General features: G+C 39.9%; 1 protein-coding gene across 1 annotated transcript in view; it reads right to left on the bottom strand.

Annotated features, from left to right (window-relative positions):
* Window positions 1-24,101, bottom strand: part of LOC311040638 (putative ATP-dependent RNA helicase DDX4) — a gene marked incomplete at both ends in the record, with an annotated part of 29,194 nt that extends 5,093 nt beyond the window's left edge. The window contains 2 exons of the mRNA XM_084050967.1: window positions 5,014-5,076; window positions 23,510-24,101. Coding sequence (XP_083907093.1) covers window positions 5,014-5,076; window positions 23,510-24,101 — 655 coding nt within the window. The remainder of the gene's footprint in view (window positions 1-5,013; window positions 5,077-23,509) is intronic.
* Between the last annotated feature and the right edge of the window lie 370 nt (window positions 24,102-24,471).

Raw genomic sequence — 24,471 nt, 5'->3', positions numbered from 1 at the left:
CCATTTTAACCTTTTGGAATGCCAAAAGCTTGTTGTGGAGTTTTCCAGAAAGAGCTCTGGAATATCACTTTAACAACCTTCAGAACACACATTAGCACATAAGGAGGATTCGAGTTGGTGTTGTTTTAGTAATAGCATACCTTGACGGAAGCCCCCCCTGCCTCCTCTTCCTCCGCCAAACCCTGAGAAGGAGACTTTTTTTTTATCATTCACATAAAAATACATTTCTTTATGGAAAATTTGCTAAATCACATTCATAGTAAAAAACACTTATTTATGGACAATCATCAACCATTGCCAGTTCATCCATTACCTTCTCTGGATCCTCCATCATCCCCATCACTCCTACCTCCTCTGCTGCCCCCTGAGGTAACAATATTACTGTGTGAACCACTGATTTCAAGGGATGTCTTTTTTTTTTTTACATAGATTTCATTAAAACGCTGCTTCAGTGTGAATTACACATAGAACTATCAGCCAAAGCCTGTCTCACCACGGCCTCCTCGTCCTCTGAAGCTTTGCTCTCCTCCTCCACTGTTCCAGCTGCTGCCCGCTTCATTTTAACAAATCAAAATACACAACTCAGACACTGTATAATATGGACCCTAGTGCTATCAGTCTACTCCCACCCCCCGCCCCAAAATACTGGTACTTACCATTCCCGTTCTCATCAGCTCCTGCAAAAAAGAAAAGGTCAAAATATCAACAGTTTAAGAACACTTAAACTATATGCATTGTGGAACGATGGTAATGTCACATGTATGGGGGCTTCATGATATTGGAAAAAAATACAGAATATCGCTACATTGGCACAATCCTCAATTTGATTACATCATTAGCACATAGAGAATAAAATATATATTAAGTATTAGTGTGCTTAAGGGTTTTATGATTTTGAGTAGCAAAGATGTTGCTGAATGTCCAAAGTAGAACTGCTGTGATTGGCTCTTGTATGTAATCGTCTGCTTACTAGAGGAGAATTAACATTTAAATCCACCTTCCTCTTTTAACACTTGGGGAAATAAACAACTTAAGTGTGCATAAGGGGTTAGCAATTTTTTGCATTAAAATTATACCATGCTGCCGCCAGAACGACAGGCCACAGTGCCCCTAACCAATAGCCATGTATGCTTGATTTGTTACCAGATTATTGGCAAATGAAATTGATCCTTTATAGAAATATCAATGGTGTACAACCCAAATGTTTTTTTTACCTGAAGAGAATTCAGTCTTAAATCCTCCTCCTCGTCCCCCCCGGCCTCTTCCTCCACGACCTGTAGAAAACACATGCCACCTCCATTACGTAAATGACATCTACTGCTTTATGTTCATTCTTGTACATACAGGCGGAGATCACAAATGAATACAAATCAGGAGCAGATCCAACAGCACAGTGTGTTCCTTCTGAGAATTTTAACTGTTTGAAAGGATCACTCAGTGCCTTACAGTACCCCGGCCCGGTGTTGTCTGCATACCGTTGTATATGGGAATTTGCCCATTAGGACAGTGGGTCGACTGTTTTCACAATTTGGGACACCCATTTTGCATTTCACATAAAGTCAACTACATGATGTCCCTTTATCAAAGTTTCACTTGAGCCCATTCAGACAAATATCTATCTGGCACTAAATATCGGGTCCTGATCCAGTGGTGAAGAACAAATCTAAGGAATCACATTTCCCTTAACCAACACTTACCCCTTCTGTCATCTCCTCCTCCAAATCCTCCGTCGTCTTTCCAGGAGCTTCCTGGATACAAAAACAACTCCAGTCCATCAACCATATGCACATTTAACAGGTTAAAATGTAAATGGTTACCCCTACTGTTACATACATGAGGGTATTCCAATAGTTAGTTAGAAATATTCTACTTGGCATAACACAGTAAAACCATGCGAGTTAATCAAACCCTGAGTACATTTGAACACTGTCATAGTTAATAGAACAGTCTGTGATTTTGCTGTGTAGTTGCTATGAGTAAACCCACCGCTGCTTGAAGCCTGGCTGGTGAGTGCACCACCGGCGCTGGTTCCCTGTAAACATGGACACAAATTAAACCTGTGACTTCAACTGAGTCTGAATGTTTTAATCAAGTCAGTTCAGTTCTCTCCATTTTAAGTTACCTCCTCCCACTCATCCATGATTGTCAGCTGATTTTGGAGATCTTGGAGAAGATATACACAGGTGTATAGCCTGCAATTAAAGAAAACAGAAAACAAAATTTAACACAAACACTACTAACAGTAATTTATAGAGCAGTGGATCTCAAACATTTTTATTTTCAAGGATTCCCATTCTGATAAAAAATGTGGCTGAATACCCCCATTTGAGATGTTTATGTGCCAGGGACCCCTATAACATTTCTGTTTGATTAAATTGAGTACAGAATACTATAACTGTAGATGTAGAGATTAACAATAGAGTGATTTTGGTCAACTTAAACCTAACAAAATAATTGGTAAATGAAACCGTTTATAATTGTGCTGGAACCCTGGCCTGCACCGGACATGAGGATCATACTGGACCCAGGAACTACAGTGCAGTCAAGACACGACCTGGAGTAGCAGTATAATGAAACTAAATATGAATACATGTTTCACATCACTGTTGATCACAGTAGCTACAGTTTAAATGAGAAGGACCTTTGCACATAGGAGAGCTTAAGGGATATTTCACTTCCAAACATTTTTTAAAGTTAAATATATTTTATTTGAAGGTCCAATTATTTCATTTGACTTGTAGAAAGGTGCAGTCTCAACAAAAATACATTTCATAGAGATACAGCGAGTCGTCACTTCTAGTTGGTCATTATTGTAATTAAAGTCACACTTGTGTAAGAAAAATGACAAAGAAAATCTAGCATTTTGAATTAAAGAAAATTCTAAGAAATTCCATGAACTGAAAAAAAAGGAAAACATTTTCAAGTAGTGAAAATAGCAGATCTACAAGCTCCATTATGAGCTTGTAGAGCTGCTATTTTCACTAGTTTGGGTCCATGGGATGGGGACATGAAACCCCTGGGGGTCCCCGGACTTGGAACTCCCGTCCTTGAGGGAGTTCCAGGGGGTCCCCAGCTAAAAGATAGATTAGGCACCAAATGGACCCTTATGGGTCTGTAACTCTGAGAGTGTACAAATGGAACCAAATGGACCCTTTAACGGGTCCATTTGGTTCCATTTGTACACTCTCAGAGTTAAATTGACATAGATTTTACAATATTAAATTGCGGTCCAAGTGATAGAAATAAATGCCATTAAATGGGGGTCCGTAGCCCTAATGCATGTCAAACTGGTGATCCTTGAAATGAAAATGGTTGAGAATCACTGCTAGAGCCGTAAAAAGAATCTTCTCTTATGGGGGTCCCTAGCATATCTTTTGAAATGGGGGTCCGCGGGCTAATAAGTGTCAATGGGGGTCCTTGACATGAAAAAGTTTGAGAACCACTGCTCTAGCCTACAACATTGGTGTGCCTTTGTCTCAAAACATACTTTAATGCATGTTCTTTTTTAATATTGTAGGCTAATGTTAATTTTATGCAAACGCGTTGCAGCAGCCATTGTGTCTTCCACGCGGTGCAGTTAGCTTCTAGCACATCAACCAATAAAGTTTTATACGTAAAAACATTTCTCAAGAGTCAACTCCCTCCTAATTAGCCCACTGTCGCGGATTATATGATATCTACATGAAGTATTTTGACACCAAGTCGTGCATATTGGGCATACAAATGAATACATTGTGTTTGTTAGCTAGCCCTTGCTGACCTTACCTCGTCGATATTGAGATGCGAAGAGAAGGCTGATTGATGCACCTGTGTCCAAGAAGGGGGCGGGGTGTCAGTTATAGTGTCACCAGTAGTGGAAAGTAACTAAGTACATGTACTTAAGTATTGTACTTAAGTACAGGTTTGAGGTACTTTTACTTTACTGGAGTATTTTTTTATTTTTTTTTATTTTTTTTACACTTTTACTTCCAAAATATTGTATTTGTTACTCCACTACAATTATTAGAAAACTGTAGTTACTAGTTACTTTATAGATTTGGATTATTATTACAAAACATACAGTAACCACTTCAGCCCTATTTACACTTTGTCTATTTGAAAATAGCCTATACAAGCTTTTTATACATTTGAAAACTTGTTAAATGTGACATTCTGCGTAATAGCTACTTTTACTTTTGGTTTGATGCCGATACTTTTACGGCATCACTTTTACTAGTACTTTTACTCAAGTATTTTTTTTTCTGGACTTTTACCTGTAACTGACGGTGGGGTCGCGAATTTATTTTGGGTAATTAAAAAAAATATATATACATATATATTTTTTTAATTCAACAGAATGGATGAAATACAATCTAAAAATGATTACAAATAGTACATTTTACCATTTTAATACATTACAAATGCGCACCGAACGTGCAAGTTTATGTGCATAAATGACCTCCATCTTAACCTGTCTCTTGAGCTCAGAAAACAGTCGCTATTCCCCCACAAGATGGCAGTATTAGCAAGGATAATGACATACAGTGTCTTTTAATAGTGGAGACAGATGAAAGCTGCATTTTCAGTTTAGTAGGCCTAGAGTGCAGTATAGTATCGGAGATATGGAGTTACTTCACACAACAGATTAAATCTTCCTACTGTATTATATTTCTTAATCAATATTTAAAAAAATAAATAAATTGGGAAGTATAAGCGATTAGTAGTAGTATTATCCTGCCAGCTAGTGCACTGGCCTCTCGCTTCTGAGCTGGTGTCTGGGCACTGCTCAGTGCTACACACTGCTCCTAATGTGGGTTTAAACGCAGAGGATTAATCCCTCCACAGGGACCAATACAAAATAGTTATTCTACAATTTAGTGATCATCTATTAGAACTCTCCCATTCCATTCAACAGAAACAGTCCTGCTTGTGTTTGAAAAACACAAGTGAAGTGAGAGTCCCCTGTTCAGCTGAACCACTTACAAGCATGACATTAAGATTCCCATCCATTCAGCCTGACATGCCCCCCCCCACCACCACCACCACCCCCACCACCACCCCCACCTCCACTACCACTCCAATACTGACCGCTGGTTCCTCAAAATGTATGTGAACTGAATAGCAACTCTCAGAGAGAGGGCAAATGTTCCTCAAAGTCTTGACGCTCTACAGTTCCTAGCAGAATTGCAATAGACAGCCCAAGGTCTACTCAAGTCTCAGTAGTGATGGAATGTGTTGCCTATTTATTCACAAAGATGGCCATTAATCCTCACTGGCAGTGCAGGTGAAACGGCACTGCAAGAGTAGCATGCCAGCCAGCCAGCCTGCTCCATTGAATGAATTCACACTCTGTAATAGGTAGGAATGCTGAAGGATCTAATTGACTTGAAAGGAGTTTTGTGCTTGTGAGTATTTACATGGGCAGAAAAGCTACTTGACCTTGATCACATCAAGACTGAGACAGACTCTTTTAATGCATTTTTCTAACGAAGACAGTCCGGCTTAGTCGCTGTTTTTTCAATTTATTTTATTTGTTGTAAAGAACTTTCTTTCTCTGAGCACGTACAGGAAATTCCTTTCACTTCAAGTAGCTAACATTCAGACAGAAAAATAGAAATATATTGTGCCTCACCTCCCCCTTGAGAGGTTGGAAAAGCTCAAAAGGAAATAAAAAAGACTGCAATTTGCAGCCGGGGCTTCAATTCACCTCCCCTGCTGGACAAAAATACCAGAGCGCACTTTTCAGGTGATTAGACTTTGAAGTTAGCAATAGCTACCTTCCCTAGCCAACTCCCCCCATTCCAACTCCTAACTTTAACTTGCTCCTTTGTAGTCACCTGAGTGATGGAGGAAGTAAATGGAAGGCTTTCCAAGTCACTCAAGGACAGAAAACAAGCACTCCTTCCTCTGCTGCGTCCAGCATCTGAACCCTTTGAGCTCAGAATAGAGCTCTCCTTAGGTTTCCTAACCTGTCATTAAGGAGTCTCTTGAGACATTGTCTTGGATGAGCTAAAAACACTGTGGTCCCCTGGCATGGATTCTACTTATAGAACCATTTTTCAACTGACAAAAAAAGTACAAAGTGAGGCTGTAAGACTTTTATAAATAAATAAATGCTGCATTTCCATAGCGCCTTTATCCAAAGCGCTTTACAATGCACACATTCACACACCGACGATAACCTTGCAAGGCAACCAACCTGGAGCAGGAGCAATTAGGGTTAGTTAGTCTTGCTCAAGGACAATTCAAAATGAAGCCAGCCCAGAAGTATAGCTGGCATTCGAACCGGGAACCTTCCGGTTCCAAGGTGAACTTCCTGAGGCACTTTATGTATAGCAACACTCACTGAAACCAAAGCTTGACATGGATTAAGACAATGACATAGCAGGAGGGGTTAAAATTACAACTTTTTGCACTTATTTATAGCACTAATCCTAGTACTGTAAATATTCTGTGTAGCTGTACATTTGCCAGTCCTACAGGGTCAAATATTTCCAAATAGTTGAATCTGCTTGCAACAAAGCGTGACTGTGTGTTGCAATAGGTCTCACGTATTCAAAGATTTTGGTAGGAATGATCAGCAGGCTGAGCCGATGATAATGATTAACTTTCGGTTTGAAAAGGTTGAGGTCACAATTGAGAGACGCAGAACAAAAGATATGTATGCAGAGGTTTGCACCCTCAGGTGCACTTGTTTCATTATGGTTTATTTTAATCTGCCATATACAGAAGGACAATACATTAGTTGGCAGAATGCTTTTCTTTCTACTGTGCAATGAAATAGAAACATAGATGCCTAACATACAGAAATCTGAAAAGATAAAGCTCCTACTGGTTTCATTATCACGCTTTCTTCTCTTGTGGCCTTAGGGTCACCACTGTGATTCATTTGGTGGTGTGATGACACGGTGTAAAAAGTCACACTCACTTAAACAAGCAGCCCTGTCTGGTTCCCTCTGGCCATCATTAAAACCTGTCTGTCATAGTTGGACGTCAAGGTGCAGAGAGCTAACCCAGACTAGTATGCCCTAATGAGCGGAGCAAAGGGACACCTTTGTGATTGATTCGCACGTCCTCTTTGACTCTAACAAAGATGTGAAAGTGCAGGATTATTTTTATCCATGATCCTTTCCAATAGAGTTTGAAAGAACTCTGACTAAAATGTATAGTATACTGTACAAATCAAATCGAATATTACATTTTTACAATTTCTCCTTTGTGGAGATATATTTTCACTAGTTGAAATATATGTACCTCTAAAAGACACAGTGTACATCTACACAATATTTCCTTGAAATATATGTTGATGTGGGATAGGAATTTGATCGTATCTTCGCAATATAACCTTGTTATATCAGGTTTGCCTAAGTCTACAGTCAACTGTGCTTTATAAACATTAACTAAACATTAAGATATACATCACCGTTACCCCTTAAAAGCAGCGGTATGAGACAGAATACTGTCATTACAACCTAAATTCCACAAAGCTTTTCAAATGTTTGATTCAAATAGATTTAATTTCAAATCTCATGAAATGAAATGTGATTACTGGAGACCAGAACTGCCTTTGAGCTCTTGGCTACTTTTGATGTGAAGAACAAAAGGAAGGACAATCTTTTCCACTAGACCCGTTTTGTCTTGGGGGGAATTATGTCTTCACGTGTTAAGAGAAAGTTTGATCAGACAAATCCGCTAACAACCGGACGCTGAGTGTGGTAGATTAACAGAGTTAAAAAGTTGAGGATTAAGTTGTTTTGCTTTATTTTAGAACCACCTGGAGTCATTGGTCAGTGGGTCAAGCTGTTAACCACACACTAGCCGGAATATTTGCTTTTAAAACTTCAAAGCTTTTTTAAATATCATGGATATAAATATTATCCATATTATGGATTTGTGCCTTGTCTGAATTTGATTGTTTATCTTCTCATTTTGTCATTGTCAAATGTGCAATTTAATTCTGTTGTCATTTTCTGTTTTATATATTGTAAGAAATCAAACAAAAATCATCAACAAATATGCATTTGCCATGTTGAGATGCATGAGGTGCAAATGCTGAGATGCAAAAAATATTCTCTTTCGCAAAATTAATATTAAACCCACCATTACCTTAAGTCATACTGCGTGACACAACTTAAAGTCAAGTTACAAACTCCTTCCTGCGATAATAAGTGGTTAAGATTTCAATTAAACAAAGGAAATCATTGCAGAGTGACCTCCACAGTCTATTAAATAAAGGGGACATCTTTGATCTGGTGTGCTCAGGCATGGTACAGTACTGTAATAGGTATCAACCTCAGAGGTAATCAGTCACTACAGACCTATTCAGTAGAAGTGTGTTGTGGTCTGGCCTGAAACTGCATCAAACGAGGGAGTGAATGGAAAGAAAAAAAGAAAGTGGAAGGATGGATGGATGGGTGGTGGTGGATGTTTTCTCTCTCTCCTTTTATACAAACCTGAATTCTCTTCTGTTTTTTTAAGCATTAACTCATCAATAAATCAACATTGCTGGGGAAAAAAAGAGCAAGGAGCGCATCTGTTTGGCTAGAGTAAAAATCTCCAACAAGGTGCTCTTTGGTACAACTGGGTGACAGAACTGATGCAAAAAAAGGGATGAGACTAGTCACTGACTGATGAAGGCATTATTGCCGCAACGTGTGGGTGCATTTTTTATTCTTGCTATACATTAGCCAAACTATTAGGCTTTTTAACTTTTCCACAAGAGTGCCTTGGTCTCATCCCCTTTTTAAATCAATATTGCTGTTTGAGCAATGCAGTACTGCTGCTTTGGCACCTAGACAGCCAAACCAGCTTTATTACACTAAGTTCTACACTGAAGTGGTCTAAGTCAAAGGGGAAAACCTGATTAAATTTCCGTAAACCTTAAATTTCAAAGACGTTATTTCGCTTTTTTTCTCCCGGCCCCTTCAAGACATTTAGAGCCTTTGGAGTAATTCATTTGCTGTATTTCTCTCAGTAGGAGAGGAATGGGTCTCTTCACAGATGTTGACACGCTGACATTGTTTAGAGTGGCCTATGTGATTGCTGTAACCTGGACATACCAGTAATGGACAAAAACAAGTTTCTGTTGTCCAGTATTTAGCACAAAAGTCAACCAGACAGAAATTAAACCTTAACCCCAGAAGACCATTCTCTCCCCGATAACTCAGATTGTGTATGTCCATTGAGAGTGGCCACATGAGATGGCAAAATCCTCAGTATCAGTTTAATTCAGAGAGTAAAAAAGGACGCACATGCACCATTTAGGGTCAATTTGTACTCTCCTCCAAGCTAAATTAACACCAAAGTATTGTACACCCCCCAGTAACTACAATGTGACCTACATTTACTCTCTGGGCTTCAGCACCAGCAAAAAATGAATAAGAAATTGAACTATGATGTCAATACCGCTTCTTATGAATAAAAAATGTGTCAATATGAATGGGAAGTGCGGCGTAAAGGACAGAGAAAGTGAATGAAAGCGCTCTAGTGGATGTGAGTGCATCCTTCAGGATATGTTTAATATTTAAGAGCTATCTCCAGTTTGCAAGTGCTAAATGGAATGGGAGGAGACAGAAAGAAGAAACAACAGGTAAAATAAGTGTGGACTAACAGTAGGCTCAGGGCTTTTCACTCTCTCTTTGTGTGTGTGCGTGCGCACGTGTGTGTGTTTTACCTATTAACTAGGCCAGTGGTTTTCAAAGTGGGGGCCATGGTGGCCACCAGGAAGGAAGGAAAGGAAAAATAAATAAGTGAATACATTTTTCTTTTTTTAAATAAAACAATTTATATATCAATGTGTTATTCAATTCATAAGATTTTTCAGGAAACTTGGAGTGAATTATGCGTAGGCTGCCGGTTAAAGTCAAAATCAAGGTTTGACTCTTAGCGAAATAACTCGATAGCAGATGTGATGATTTTCATGATACTTGGTGAGAGTGATCAGTAGGCTGCCCCGAAGACATGCTTAACTTTTGGGTCGAAAAGCTCAAAGGTCAAGGTCACAATCGAGAGACATACAACAAGAGATGCTGGTTCGAATCCCCAGGTGCATTTGTTTAATTTAATATAGGTATGGGTTCATGACTGGTAAGTAGCATTATTATTCAACAGAAAAAAATATAAATCTTATAAAGTCACCTTGTAAAGTCTTGCAGAATACCAACCGTTAAATTGCAGTTTGACCAAACTCCCCTTTACCACAAGTCACTCTCTCTCTCCTCTCCTCTGATTTCTGTCCAAGTCCACAGCTGTAATTAGAAAGGTTAATTAGAGGCAAGCTGCAAATAGCAAACCCATCAATTCTCACCAAACAGTGATCAGGGCATGAAGTGAACCACTGTTTACACACACGCACGCACGCACGCACGCACGCACACACACACACACACACACACACACACACACACACACACACACACACACACACACACACACACACACACACACACACACACACACACACACACACACACACACACACTTACCCTATGCTGAAGACATGTGCTGCGTCTTTTGCAGAGGTTAAGGGGCTGTGAAAAATCACTCTGTTCCCAATGGAGGTAATGTTTTTCCAAAATGTTGCATTCCTTAAACAATCAGTGATCAATCCAGATTATGTATAGAGCTAGAAGAAGAACTTAGAGTATGAAAATTGATTTGCCAGGACAGTGAGTTATGTCAGTATGTCAAGGTACAGTAGATACATGCTGGGACATGGTAGCCCATGTTTTTCATGCAGAAGTAACCTAATAGCCACTTATTTATGTAATGGCCACAGTTTGTAATGCCCCCATTCTAATGCAAAGACAGTTACAAATTCCAGAATTTCAAAATTTGGAATGCCAAAATGTTCAGAAGTACTGTAAATCATAAACCACCCCCTTTTTCTAGAGAAAATACTGTTAACATGCGTCCATATTGGGGTTGAGTATCCCCCCTACCCCCCTCTTAGAAGGGTACTAAAGGCAAAAAAAAGTCATAATATGGGCCCTCTGGGATGATTGATAGAGTGTGAGAGACCACTGAATGGCCATCGCTGAGTGGACCCCACTGCCCTCCTAAGCCACCTGTCCAGCGTCAATGGGGAAACACAAACACAGGATTACTGCCTTGACCATGGAGAGCAGGATTTCTCAGAAATGGGCCAGACAGCACCTTTTATACCATGGGAGCGCTAATCCCCACCAGCAGTGAAAGGCTTGGATAACTTTTCTTTTCTTTCTTTCCTACAGCAGAACAGGCCACTAGATGAGATCAAGGCACTGTAATTCCATTTGAACTAATCTACAGCTTCGCTCCTTGTTGGACATGGGAACAAAGGTATACATAGTATGAGCTCTTTGCCACGTCACATTTCAAACCATGGTTAACTTATTGTGCTTCACATTAAAAGACAATATAACATTATGTATAAGCACATAATGCTACAATAATCCCACCCACCCTCACCTCCTACACATATTGTTTTTTAATAAGCCCCACTTACCCACATTCACACATTACACGGCATGTGCCCTACCCCAACTCCATAACAACTCACTCATTATACATTATACACAGCAACACGCTTAAACACGCACGCACGCACGCATGCATGCATGCACACACGCACACACACATGCACTGCTCATAGGAACATACATGGGTTGTTGAGGAAGTATGTATGGTTGTACAGTATGTGAGCGTCTGCATACATGTACATACTGTAAGCATACGCAGTATATTAACCACATTCATAAAAATCACATATCTCTGCCAGGCTGGGTTGGCCACCCAGGGCTGGGTCAGTGCAACTTGTCATGTTTGTGCCACACCTTGGGCACCTCATGGCCAGAAGTGAACAGGCTTTTGAAGGTAGGTTCTATAAAGGCCCCTCAACATGCGATTGCAATTTGAGTATGATTTGTGTTCAACATATATTGCGTTTTATTTTGCTGGAAAAATGCAAACTGTTGGCATGGGAGGGAAATTATTATAGGGCCTACGGTTCAAGAGGCCTTTCGACCTGGCGGAGAATAAAAACACAAAGAAATTCCCTTGGGGAGTCAGTTTGACTAAATTTGTCCCTGTGGGACACAAGATTTTTTTTTTTCTTGTTTACAATTGATCATGAATTCTATGATCAACTGTAGTGTGTGCCCTTTTAAACTGTTGTATTTTGATGTGTGCCATCATGGTTCAGCTGTTACAGCATTCAAATGCACTCACCTCTATTATTCACGAATCAACATCCACCCACGAATCAACATCCACCCTCTGCACCCACTGTCCCCCACTCTTTAACCGCACTTATGAAATATTGAAAGAAACGGTCTAAAATCATGCAAGGGCCGAAATGGGGGTCATCCAGGTACCTTCTCTATCTGCCAAATTCTCTAGGGATGTGAGTACTGTGTACTAAAGAGAAGGGAAGGAATTGGAGATTGGAGAATGAAGTCACTTTAACCATGAACCCTAGCATCTCTAAAATAGCAGATCTACAAGCTCACAACGCGACAGCTGGGGGGACCCAGTCAACTGAAGTATAGGGTTTAAGTGGTTAAATGGAACAACAATATGACCCTTTCATCTCCAGCTGATAAATTCGTTTTTCTTTTTCCCTTTTTCTCCCATTACTTTTGTTGTTATGCCAATTGCCTGTCAGTGCTAACCCCTACAGTTGGTCATGTGGGAGGGTGTAGACTAGCATGTGTCTCCTCCGATACACATGAAGTCACCAGCCGCTTCTTTTCACGTGACGTGACCATGAGGAGTTTTCACCTGGAAGGCGTAGCACGTGCGGAAGAACACACTATCTGACCCAGTTCTGCACCCCACTGAGCAGGCGCCTCGACCAAACACGGCCTATTGTGTTCGTTGGAGCGCCAGCCAAGCCAGATGTACTGCAGAGGATTCAAACCCCTAGTCTCCAAGCGGACCACCTGGAAGCCCCCTGCTTAGTCTTCTGTATCTCCGCTGCACAACAACCCAGCTGTGGCACAATGGTTTTCTAAGAGAGTGTGAACTCATATATTGCTTCCCTATTCTGGGGCGAATATTGACTGGAAACAGCTGTAAGCTCACAATGCAAAGCAACTTGGTGTGTTGTGAGCTTGTAGATCTGCTATTTTCAGTGAAGACTTTTATTGTAGAGGGAAAACAGATGGGGGCTTAGTATAGGGTTTAAGTGGTTAAGGCTTCCCCTATATTGTCTCCTTGTCAGCTTTACACATGTGGCTGAAAATATTGTTACACTTGGATTTTATTAAAATAATGTACCATTTGTCCTCCTGAAAAGTGTTGAAATTAAAACATATATTTTATTATCCATGCATATCTGTCTTTGGTTTGCAGTAGAACAAAGCAAAAAAGTTAAAAAGGGAAAATAACAGAATTCTTGCTTATTCTGCAAAAATAATTCTAATATAGTTTGTCCAAAAGTATTGGTACCGCAAAGTTTAGAAGTTGTAAGAAATAATTGCATTGTAGTGATACTTTAAGCAGACTATTCTGTTTTAATTAGTATGACAAGTGTTTTCAATCTCATAATCACTCATGCAGACAGTTTAAAAGGAGGAAAATGCTCACTCTGCTGTTTTGTACCACTGTGTGTATCACATTTAACATGGAAAACATAAGGAAAAGCAGAGAGTGTTCTGAGAAGATTAGAAAAATATAATTGCCAAGCATGGTCAATATAAAGGTTACAAGTCTACTGTAGAGAGCTTGATGTTCCTGTGATGATCACCCATTGCCAATATTATTAAGAAATGTACGGTATGTCCCATGGGTCTAGCCAACCAAAGAAAACAGCCTACAGTATTCACTTTACAGTAAACAGTACTCTCCACCTCTGGCGGAGAGTATGTTTTCGTTCTTGTCCTTCCGTGTGTCCGTCCGTCTCAGCCAAGCTAACATTGGTCAAGCTTCACGTGACACGTGACAATATGTTGTCACCAATGCTTTTGATTGGCTAGGGAGACGCATGACGAAATAAAAACCTATAAATAGTGTCACTTCAAAAAATATAGAATATACTATATTTTTTGAAGTGAGCTTCCATCAGCCAAGCTAACATTGGTCAAGTGACACGTGACAATATGTAATATAAATAGGTAAGACAGGATTAATCAGGAACAGTACTGGCGGAGACCTGTGCTCCGAGGAGCACATTTTCTAGTTTGTTTTGTTTTTTACCTCTGAGGCACCATGAAAAACAAGTGTAGTGCCTAGACATTTTGTATGGATGTTAATTATTATTAACCCATTTAGACCTGAGGCCCATTCTAAAAACACCTTCTAAATCCTGACCTAAGTTTTCTGAAAAAATATGTTGCTATAGCAACAGCTAATGTTACACAAGGGTGTTCCCGGATTAAAAGGTATAAGAACGAATAGGTGTTCCAGGTCTAAATGGGTTAATACATAAGCTCTAAGAATTTTGACCGATTAACCACATGAACCCTATTGCTATATTCTGGGGCAAACATTCAGCGAAAATATCAGATCTACAAGCTCACAACCCGTTGCGTTGCATGTTCCTCTGTGCCTTCCACTGACCAAAGTCCAAATCAGCATATGTCATACAGAATAACGCATTATGTCTCTCATCATGCAATATGGTTTCATTCAACAGATAAAGGCATTGAGGAAAATCAGTGTTTAACCACTTGAACCCCAGCATCCCTATTCTGGAGGGAACCTTCGAAATTGCAGATCTACAAGCCCACAACGTGTTGCGTTGTGGGCCCGACAGAACGACAATATCCAACGCTTTCCAACGCTTTCCAATGCAGAGTCGGCCCAAAACCGGTGGGGGGGAAAGCTGAGGTTGAATTCATTGTAGAGGCATGTATGGGCTGCAGGCAGCTCAGCCTTTTTTGAGGATTATTTTGTTTCTTTCTTTCTTTTTCCCCACAATAGTTTTTTTCCTCAGCGTGTGTTTAGGTATTTTGAGTTGTGTTATTTTAGTTTTGGGTGGGAGATCATCACCGACCGGTAGTCCAGTTATCGGGTTTTGTTTTGGTTTAGTTGAGTTTATTTTTGGTTCTGGTAGATCAGGGGGCAGAGCTGGGTTTGCACGGCCGATTGAGTGGCTGGCCCAGTGGCTTCCACAGCTTTTGTTCTGTTTGGCTGGGATCGCCTGCCCCATTTGCGTGTTGTTTTCTACTTTGAGTATAGTGTTCTTCTGTCTTTATAAAAAAATAAATAATAAAAGGCTATTTTTAGGGCTTCTCCCATGTTTCGGTCTCTGGATGAGCTTTTGGTTGTTTACACAGAGGCCGTAACACTGTCTCACCAGATCATGGTGACTGTCAGAGAATTCTAATGGCCCTCTTAAGCCTGATTTATACTTTGTTGTATGACTGTGACAAGCGCCGAAAATAGCTGATCTACAAGCCCACAATGCGATGGCTTGTAGATCGCTATTTTTGGAGCATAAAATAGGCATTAGACACACATATTTTTCGAATCCATGGCCTCAGTAGATCGTTTTGACTACTTTTCCATGCCCTTCTCCAACTTCAGTTCAACTGTGTTGAAGTTGATTGAGATCATTTAAAATGTTTTTTTTTTTCACCTGATCCATACAGGAGACTCACAGGTTCAACATATATAGTTTGTCTGGGATGCATGATGGTGCTCTTATAGTAATGGCTGGCTGCCCCCACAACACTTCTCAAGACAGCATCAATATTGGGCTCTAGGCAGCTTAGAGAGAAAGAGAGAGAGGGAGAGAGACAAAGAAAGAGAGAGAGCACTTTCATTGTAGGCTACTTGTGAAATGGATTCAAATCCGAACTTAATTTCTCTCTCGTCCCCTACCCAGTGGTGATGTGTTCCATGCATTGTTGTTGGAATAGATTTGCGATGTTACCTGGAGTCAGCGGATGTTTCCATACTACTGTACCATACCGACTTGTGAACTTCCTCTTGTGTGCATGGGTGAATTCCACAGCACAGTGGAGAGACACCCCAATTTATTTTTTGAAAAGCCGTCATAAATAGCTGATCTACAAGCTACAATTTGAACATTTTGGGAAATAGAGTTTAATTGGTTAAATGCAAGAAACGCAAATATAGAGGGAAAAGAGAGCAAGAGGAAGACTGATGAAATCAAAAGAAACCAGGCCCAGCACAAACACCCTTCCATTTCCCTCCTTGCCATTGACATTTTTTCAGGCATTTTTGCATTGTTGGAATGATAAATGACGAATTAATGAAGAATGATGAATGGCTGGGCAGATAGAGGGAATTACTTGCTTTACAGGTCATGACAGTTGGTCAGTAAGATACCATTTATAACTGACACACCAAGAGGGGCCCCAATACGTTGATGTAGTAGGCTACCATGCTATCTGGGCTCTTTGATGTTTCTAAACCTTTAATACAGACAAGGCTAAATGAGCATGCTTCCTGTTTTTTTAATTGTTACATTTTAACAATACCCTGCTTCCTCCTGATACTTCAAAGGACCATACTGGTGGTCATTTTCTATTGTTGAGGAAGCCATTGGATTCCATTGATTTCAGTACAGTATGAAAATCTACTAGCGGAGACTGACAACTTGTTTGAGGTATAAGTAACATACTAATATCATTGTCTTGTCAAAGTTACATTATTGTTGTGATTTGATGCATGTATTCTTTTTTAAACTAGCTGAAAATTGAGAAATTAGCCAACAATTACTTAATTATAAGGTAAGTTTGGTACAATTTTAATTACCCACAATCAGTGTATCTACAGGATTTGTTCCAAGAACCATCATACAGTCACACATGGGCAGCTCATATAGTCTCTCAGCCATGGACGGCACAATTGTATTGTTCATTCAGCTAGAGAGTGGTGCAGACAGAGAGAAAAAAAGAGTAGAAGAGAATGAGACGGATGGAAAAAGACCAACAAAGATTTCAATTCCAGTAGGCCCATGGGGCAAAACCTCATAGGCTACGTGTGTTGAAGTACTAAGAAGTCAAAACTAAAGATCTGCCCTCACATAAGGTGCTTAGACTACAATTATAATTCATAACCTTGATGAGATCCATTATGGTGATTATACCAGTATATTTTGTCTCAAAATTACATTCAGCATCACTGCCTCATGTTTATATGCATGTTCAGAAAAAGCTGATTTGCACATAGCAGCTTGTTAGGTAAATGATCTATTTGAAGATGGCTCACCTGCGCCACATTCTGCACTGTTACTTTCAGATGGCCCAATGAACGATATCAAAGCCTGGAACTTAATGGGCTCATAGATAGCTCACATCTCTATTCAATGATCATCACAGCCAGAATGACTCTGTCAGGCAAATTGGCTACATTGAACATTCTGCTAGGTTTACTTGTTTTCTTCCTTATGTAGCCTGCAGTGCAGATTTGTTACTTGTTTAGCCTGTTTGCGGCAGGGAAATAATATAATAAATGATAGCGTTTTTCGAAACAAGGTTACAAAGTGCTTTACAAAAAACAAAAGAATTACGGAAACAAAAGAGAAAAAACACCAAAGTTAAATAAACAAAGAATAAAACAAAAAGAAGAAATTAAAAAGGCATAAAAGGTTATACATAGTCGCTGTTGGGCGGAAACCTTGTGTGTCCAAAACGTTCCTTTTTCATAATTATTTAAGAGGAGAAGGCTTCCGCACACCCGGTTCCTCTCTAGTTGGTGCGTTGGTCACAAAAAGTATACTTCAAAAAAAATCTTAATAAAAAGATAAGGCCCGCACACAGCTGCTTGCTTCGTTCAGAGTTTAATAAAAAGAGCAACGTTTCGGTCCCTTCGGACCTTTCTCAAGCTCATAATTATTTAAAAAATCACACCCTGTGTGAAGGAAGCGGTGCCTTTGGGGCGGGGCTTCACTCATTTCAGTTCGTCCCTATTGGTGGTCTGAGTCCACTTACCAAATTTGTACTTGGTAGCATGCTGCAAACTGGAATAATGGCTGTTTAAAGCCCAGCCAATGGGCAGACAGAGGGGGCGGGGCTTAAGTAATTACAGTTTGTCCCTATTGGTGGTTTTAGTCCATGTCCAAAATTTGTACTCCGTAGCATGCTGCGAACTTGAGTTATGGCTGTTTAAAGGCCAGCCAATGGGAAGACAGAGGGGGCGGGGCTTGAGCAATTCATGCTCGGCCCGTATTGGTGGTCTAAGTCCACATACCAAATTTGGACTTGGTGGCATGCTGCAAACTGGAGTTATAGCTGTTTAAAATCCCGTGCTCATCCCGTGCTCATACGGGCGGACGTCCCTGGGGGTCCCTGGACCCCTCTTTGATAACCGGTGGCACGTGTGGCAAATGAGAGGAGAGATGGCATAGGCAATCTCCAAGTCCGTGTGTGTGTGTGTGCGTGTGTTTGTATGTGTTGCTTCTTTGCCGTGCTCATCCCGGGCTCATACGGACACACAGACGGACACACAGACGGACACACAGACGGACGGACACACAGACAGACACACAGACACCGAGTCAAAGCCACGTATAGAGCGGTTGGCACCGCTAAAAACATTTTAAAATAGCCGATCTACAAGCGCACAAAGCTTGCATTGTGTGACGCTCTTGTATGATGATGATAAAAAGTTGAAATATTGAGATACAAGGTTTCTTGACATGAATGTACTTTTTAAGAAGTGATTTGAAGGGAGACCTTGACTTTGCTAATGTAGATTCTGTAAGTCTAAGTGCCCGGGCTGCAAAAGATAAATCGGTCAGATAATGAGGCGAGTTTTAGGAACAACCAAGCGAGCCCTATCTGAGGATCTCAAGCAGTGCTCAGGTTCATACGGGACCAGCATTTCTAAAATGTAAATATAGTAGGAGCCTGACCTGGCAAGTCACAGTCAAATTTTAAAAATCTATCCTGAAATTCACAGGCAACCAGTTAAAGGGGAAATCCACCCATTTTCAATATTTAACTATGTCATTAATATAGCATAAAGGAGTTGTGTGTTTTTTAACATTGCAAATTACAACATGATGAGTCATCATGTTGTAATTTGCAATGTTAAACCCACAATCAATCCTCCAGTTCAAGGCAACACAGAAAGGGGGGAACTTTTTTCTTATTTCCACACAACTCCTTTATGCTATATTAATGACATAGTTAAATATTGAAAATGGGTGGATTTCCCCTTTAAGAGAAGTTAGAAAACCTATTGTATATGGATATATTTCTTAGAATTAGTTAATTGTCTAGCAGCTGAATTTTGCAAGGAAATAGGTTTCTTACCAAGCCAAGAGTACAGGGAGTTACGTAGTCTAAATGTGAGAAAATAAAAGCATGATTGACCTTCCCAAGGTCTGCATTTGACAAGAAAGACTTAATTCAGGTAATGCATCTTCACCATCGAAGGAGAAGTTTGTGTAAAGACATTATCGTCAAATTACGGGCCACATGACTTAACATTGTTGGATATGCTGCCAAGGTGTGACTGAAGGAGTGGGTGGCATTTGGGGGCCAAATAGGATAATTTGAGAATGAGCATTTGTAGTATATACTGGAAATAAGTATCTAACTCTCTCTGGACTAGCTACTGCATCAGAAGTTAGTTGTGATAATGGAGGAAAATTACACTGATGATGACAACACTGAAGAACACCCGAGAGACAGATTTGCAGTTAAAATGGTACCTTGTATTGAAAACTAGAGGCAAAAATAAAGAAAAGGAAAATAAACAGAACACAGTATGGCCATTCACAACATATTCAACATAATCCAAACAATGCTCCTTCAATAAAGCAACCAGATTATCCCTTCACTTCCCAATCTTCAAGCCCAGGTAAGGCAGTCAGTGCTCAGTCAAAGTGAAGTCAGAGGGCAGGTGCTGGGCCCTCTGACTTTGTGTGTGAGAGATGGGGAATTGTGTTTGTGTGAATGGTGTGTTGGCTGCTGATTTGTCCTACCAACAAGAAGAGTTCTTGTCCAGAATAGTGTTGAAGATCAGGTTCGAAACACTCCAAGTGGGTTAGCTCGCCATCATATCATCTTCACACACAGATCAGAACTCCTCGGTCAGAGAACACATGTTTTCTGAAAAACCTGGCCTGTATATAACAAAGGCCAATGTGAATGAAACAAAACATTTCAAGCATCATGTTTCACTCAAGAATTGAGCAATCTGATTTCAGTCACAGTGTTATGATTTGACAACAGCAATCAGAGAGACATGGTAGGATATGGGACATATTGGCCTCATCACTGGGACTTAAAGGAGAATTTTGGACTAAAGTTTTATTACCTTTTCTATGATGTTTGATTTGATTTGATTTTATTTTGGATCCCCATTAGCTGTTGCACATGGCAACAGCTATTCTTCCTGGGGTCCACACAGAGCAATTAACATACAATTTACAAAACGATTAAAAAAAGAACATGTTTACAAATATCAATATAAAAATACTTGATGGTACAGTGAAATATACACAATTAAAATGACATTACAAGAAAGTGCTTTAGTCTTTTCTTAAAATGCCTTTTATCCTTAATTTCTGTGATGCATACTGGTAGAGAGTTCCAGAAGGTCATTGCCCTGTACATGACTGTATTCTTCATTGCATTCGTTTTTGGCTTGGGTGCTGTGAATCGACCCATTGCTACATGTCTTGTATTATATTGGTGTCTATCACAGGTATAATGAATATTTTTATATAGGCAATTTGGTTTTTTATTTAAACAAATGTTCCTAAAAAATACAGCCAGACTGGCAGTTAGTCTTTGCTCCACCAACAGCCATGACAGATTCTGATGAATTAATAGTGTATTAGATCTAATATTACAATTAAGGGCAAGGCGAGCTGCCTTGTTCTGGGCTATTTGTAATTTATGCTGATCCTTTTTAGCTGCATTGGACCACACAACTGGACAGTAGTCAAGATGGGATATGACTAGTGCCTGGATAACCTGGACAGCCGATGTTGGAGTTAAAAACTCAGCACATCTCCTTATCATGGACAGACCCCCTCCCATTTTCTTCGTTATATTGTCAATATGAGTAGACCATGTTAGATGACTGTCTAACGTTACACTCAGTAGTTTTACTTCATCTACCTGCTCAATTTCTAACTCCCTCAAATATAAATTCAGTTTGGGTTTTGACTTTAGCATATACTGTGATCCAAATACAATTGATTTTGTCTTTGATATGTTCAGGATCATCTTATTGTTCACCACCCACTCTGATATGCATTGTAGCTCCTTGTTAAGAGCTACAGACAGGTCTTCTACATTTGTAGCAGACATATATAAAGTGGTATCGTCAGAATACATGGCTATATTGGCCCTGTCTAAGACCAGTGGCATGTCATTTGTAAATATGGTGAACAACAAAGGGCCCAAACAGCTCCCCTGTGGAATTCCACAATGAATATGTTTAACATCTGAGAGACTTCCATTATAGAATACCCTCTGCGATCTGTTGGACAAATAGCTTTTTATCCACCCTACCGCAGATGGTGTAAAACCATAACAAGAAAGTTTGTCAAGCAGCAGATTGTGATCTATGATATCAAACGCAGCACTAAAATCCAACAATATAGACCCCACTAGTCTCTTAGTATCTGCATTCATTAGACATTCATCAACTAACTGTGTCAGCGCTGTACATGTTGAAAGCCCATTTCTATAGGCATGTTGAAAGTCAGTATTTAATGCATTCACAGAAAAATATGATTGAATTTGGTTAAAAACAATTCTTTCCATTAGTTTAGCAAGAACTGGCAGAATGCTTATGGGGCGACTGTTGACCCCTGTAATGTTTGTTTTAGAATTTTTGGGAATTGGAATAATTTTTGCTTGCTTCCATACTTGTGGACAAACATCCCACTTCAAACTCTGATTAAAAATGTGAGTAATTGGTTTAGTTACCAGGTGTACAGCGATCTTCAGTAACTTGCCATCCAGGTTGTCCAGGCCTGCAGATTTGTCACAGTGTATTGACATTAAAAGTTTCTCCACCTCCTCACAGCTAATGGGTTCAAAACCAAACATACAGACCTTACTTTTCATAATTGTGTCTGATATAGAGGAAACATGATGCACATAATTACAAGACATATCCCTTCTTAACCTGTCTACTTTACTGGTGAAGAAGTCATTAAAATACTGAGCTATGTCAAATGGCTTTGTAATAAAAGCCCCATCAACTTCAATGAAGGAGGAAGCCCTATTAGAACCCCTACCCAGAGCATTGTTAAATGTTTTCCACAGCAGTTTACTGTCAGTTCTTACTTCATTTATCCTTGTTCGATAATAGCATTTCTTTTTCTTTCTGTTCATTTTTGTCACATTATTCCTTAATTTACAGTATATCTGCCAGTCTGCAAGACTTCCAGATTCACTTGACTTTTGCTTTGCAGCATTTCTTAAGGTCATGCTGTTCTTAATTTCATTGTCAATCCAAGGTGATCTTACAGATTTAACAGTTTGTTTTCTGACTGGAGCATGCTTGTCAGCTATTGACAAAAATAACTGCATAAACAAATTCAAAGCCAACTCTGGATTCTCCTCTTCACTTACAGTATACCACGGTATGTTTTCCAGTTCTTCTAAAAATGAGCCCTCATTGAAGTTCTTATAAAATCTTTTATGAATTACTTTTGGAACAGCTTTTGGAATTTTTGCCTTTCTAGTAAAAGCCACTATATTGTGGTCAGTGCACCCAAATGCAACTGAAATCACCTTTGAGCATAGATCAGCTGAATTTGTAAAGATATGATCAATACAGGTAGAGGATATGCCATTTATGGTAGTTTTAATTTTGGTTGGCTGGTTAACTAACTGCCTTAAATGACATGTATCGGCTATAGCATGGAGCGTTTTCTTAAGTGAGCATGTTGGAGAGAACCAGTTGATATTCATATCTCCCATTATATACAATTCCTTGTTACTATCTGATGCTCTATCCAACATTTCACATACAGTTTTTAAGTATTGAGCATTGGAATCAGGTGGTCTATAGCAGCAACACATTAATATAGGTTTAATGTTAGGCAAATGGACTTGTACCCATAGGGCTTCAATGTCACTAATCATAAGGTCTTCCCTCTTCTTTACTGGAATATCATTTAAGATATAAAAAGCTACACCACCACCATAAATATTTCTGTCTTTCCTATAGATATTATACCCACTAACAATTAATTCCTTGTCACATGTTTCATCTAGATGTGTCTCAGATATAGCAAGTATGTGAACATTGTTAGACAACAGCAGAGACTCAATTTCATGCACTTTGTTACGAAGACTGCAGATGTTAATATGTGCAATCTTTAACCCCTTCTTAGGTATATTCAGTGCTATTGAATCACCTGACTGCATGTCTTTGGCTTAATATCCATCGCATACACACACACAGCTATTCTAAAAGAGCCAAGGGGTCACCTCTGAGTCCCTGTAGAGTTGTCCATTTATATACAGCTTGTCGACTGATAGTGCCACTTTATGTTCCAGGGCCCAATTCTCTCTCATTATTGGTCTCAGTTTTTTCCTCCTGTCATTGATCTCTGCTGGAAAATGTTCATTTAACCAAAATGAGGACCCTTTCAGCTCCTTACCTCGGCTCTTCACCAACTCTTTCTGCTTGTAATGCTCAAAACGAGCTATTATTGGACGTGTTTTGCCATCCACAGGTCTCCCCAATCTGTGGACCCTGGAGAAGGTTATGTCTCGCACAACCTCCGGGGGCATTTTGAGGTTTTTGGTCATAAAGTGTCTTACAGTGTCTTCAGAGTTGTCATTATCCTCCTTGATGCCAGAGAATATCAGATTGTCCCTCATCTCTCTGCACTGTATGTCCAACAATGTCTCTTTCATTTTCTTGTTATCCAAGGTGATAGAAGCAGCAGATCTTTGCACCTCTTCCACCACACCTTTAAGTATGGCATTTTCCTTTGTCAGGTCTTCAATCTGCTTTTGACTAAACTCAAGGCTGGTTTTCAACTCACGGATGTCTTCTTGTAGTGAGTCAAGCATATCCAACTTGCTTAGTCTGGCATTGATTGATTCCAACAGAGATGCATCCACCTCCATGACACCACCTGGCTCACTCATATCCTCAGACCAAGGTTGTTGGGATCTGAGATTTTTCTTGAGCACAGGCTTATCCGCAGCCTTTTCAGCAGCCACCTTGTCAACACCTTTAGGCATCCTGCTGCAGGCTAGAGGGCTTGGGCAGTAGGCCTCAGGTAGGCCCTGGCTTGAGCTGGGGAGACCTCAGGTAGGCCCCGAACTGAATCCTCCAAATATCTCCTCCAGCAGTTGTTGGTCCACAGCCACTTCTTGCCCAAGTCCACTTAACTACTAATATCAATATATTGAGGTATATATTGACCAGAAATATATAAAAACAGTGGAAATATCATTAAAACTTTGCAGCAGCACAACAGAGCACTTTTCTGGTGCAGCAAACAGGAAACAGGAAGGAGATGTTATGATATCTTAGGATGAATGGTACAGTAGAAATTTTTCATAACTCCACCCCTGGCCCGCCACAGCTTAAAAAGGTGCGCGGATAGGC

This window comes from Gymnoscopelus microlampas, assembly GCF_963454915.1.
Source record: "Gymnoscopelus microlampas genome assembly, chromosome: 24".
Classification (NCBI taxonomy): domain Eukaryota; kingdom Metazoa; phylum Chordata; class Actinopteri; order Myctophiformes; family Myctophidae; genus Gymnoscopelus; species Gymnoscopelus microlampas.
Note: the sequence above shows the minus strand (reverse complement) of the source record. Positions and strands in the feature narration are given on the sequence as shown.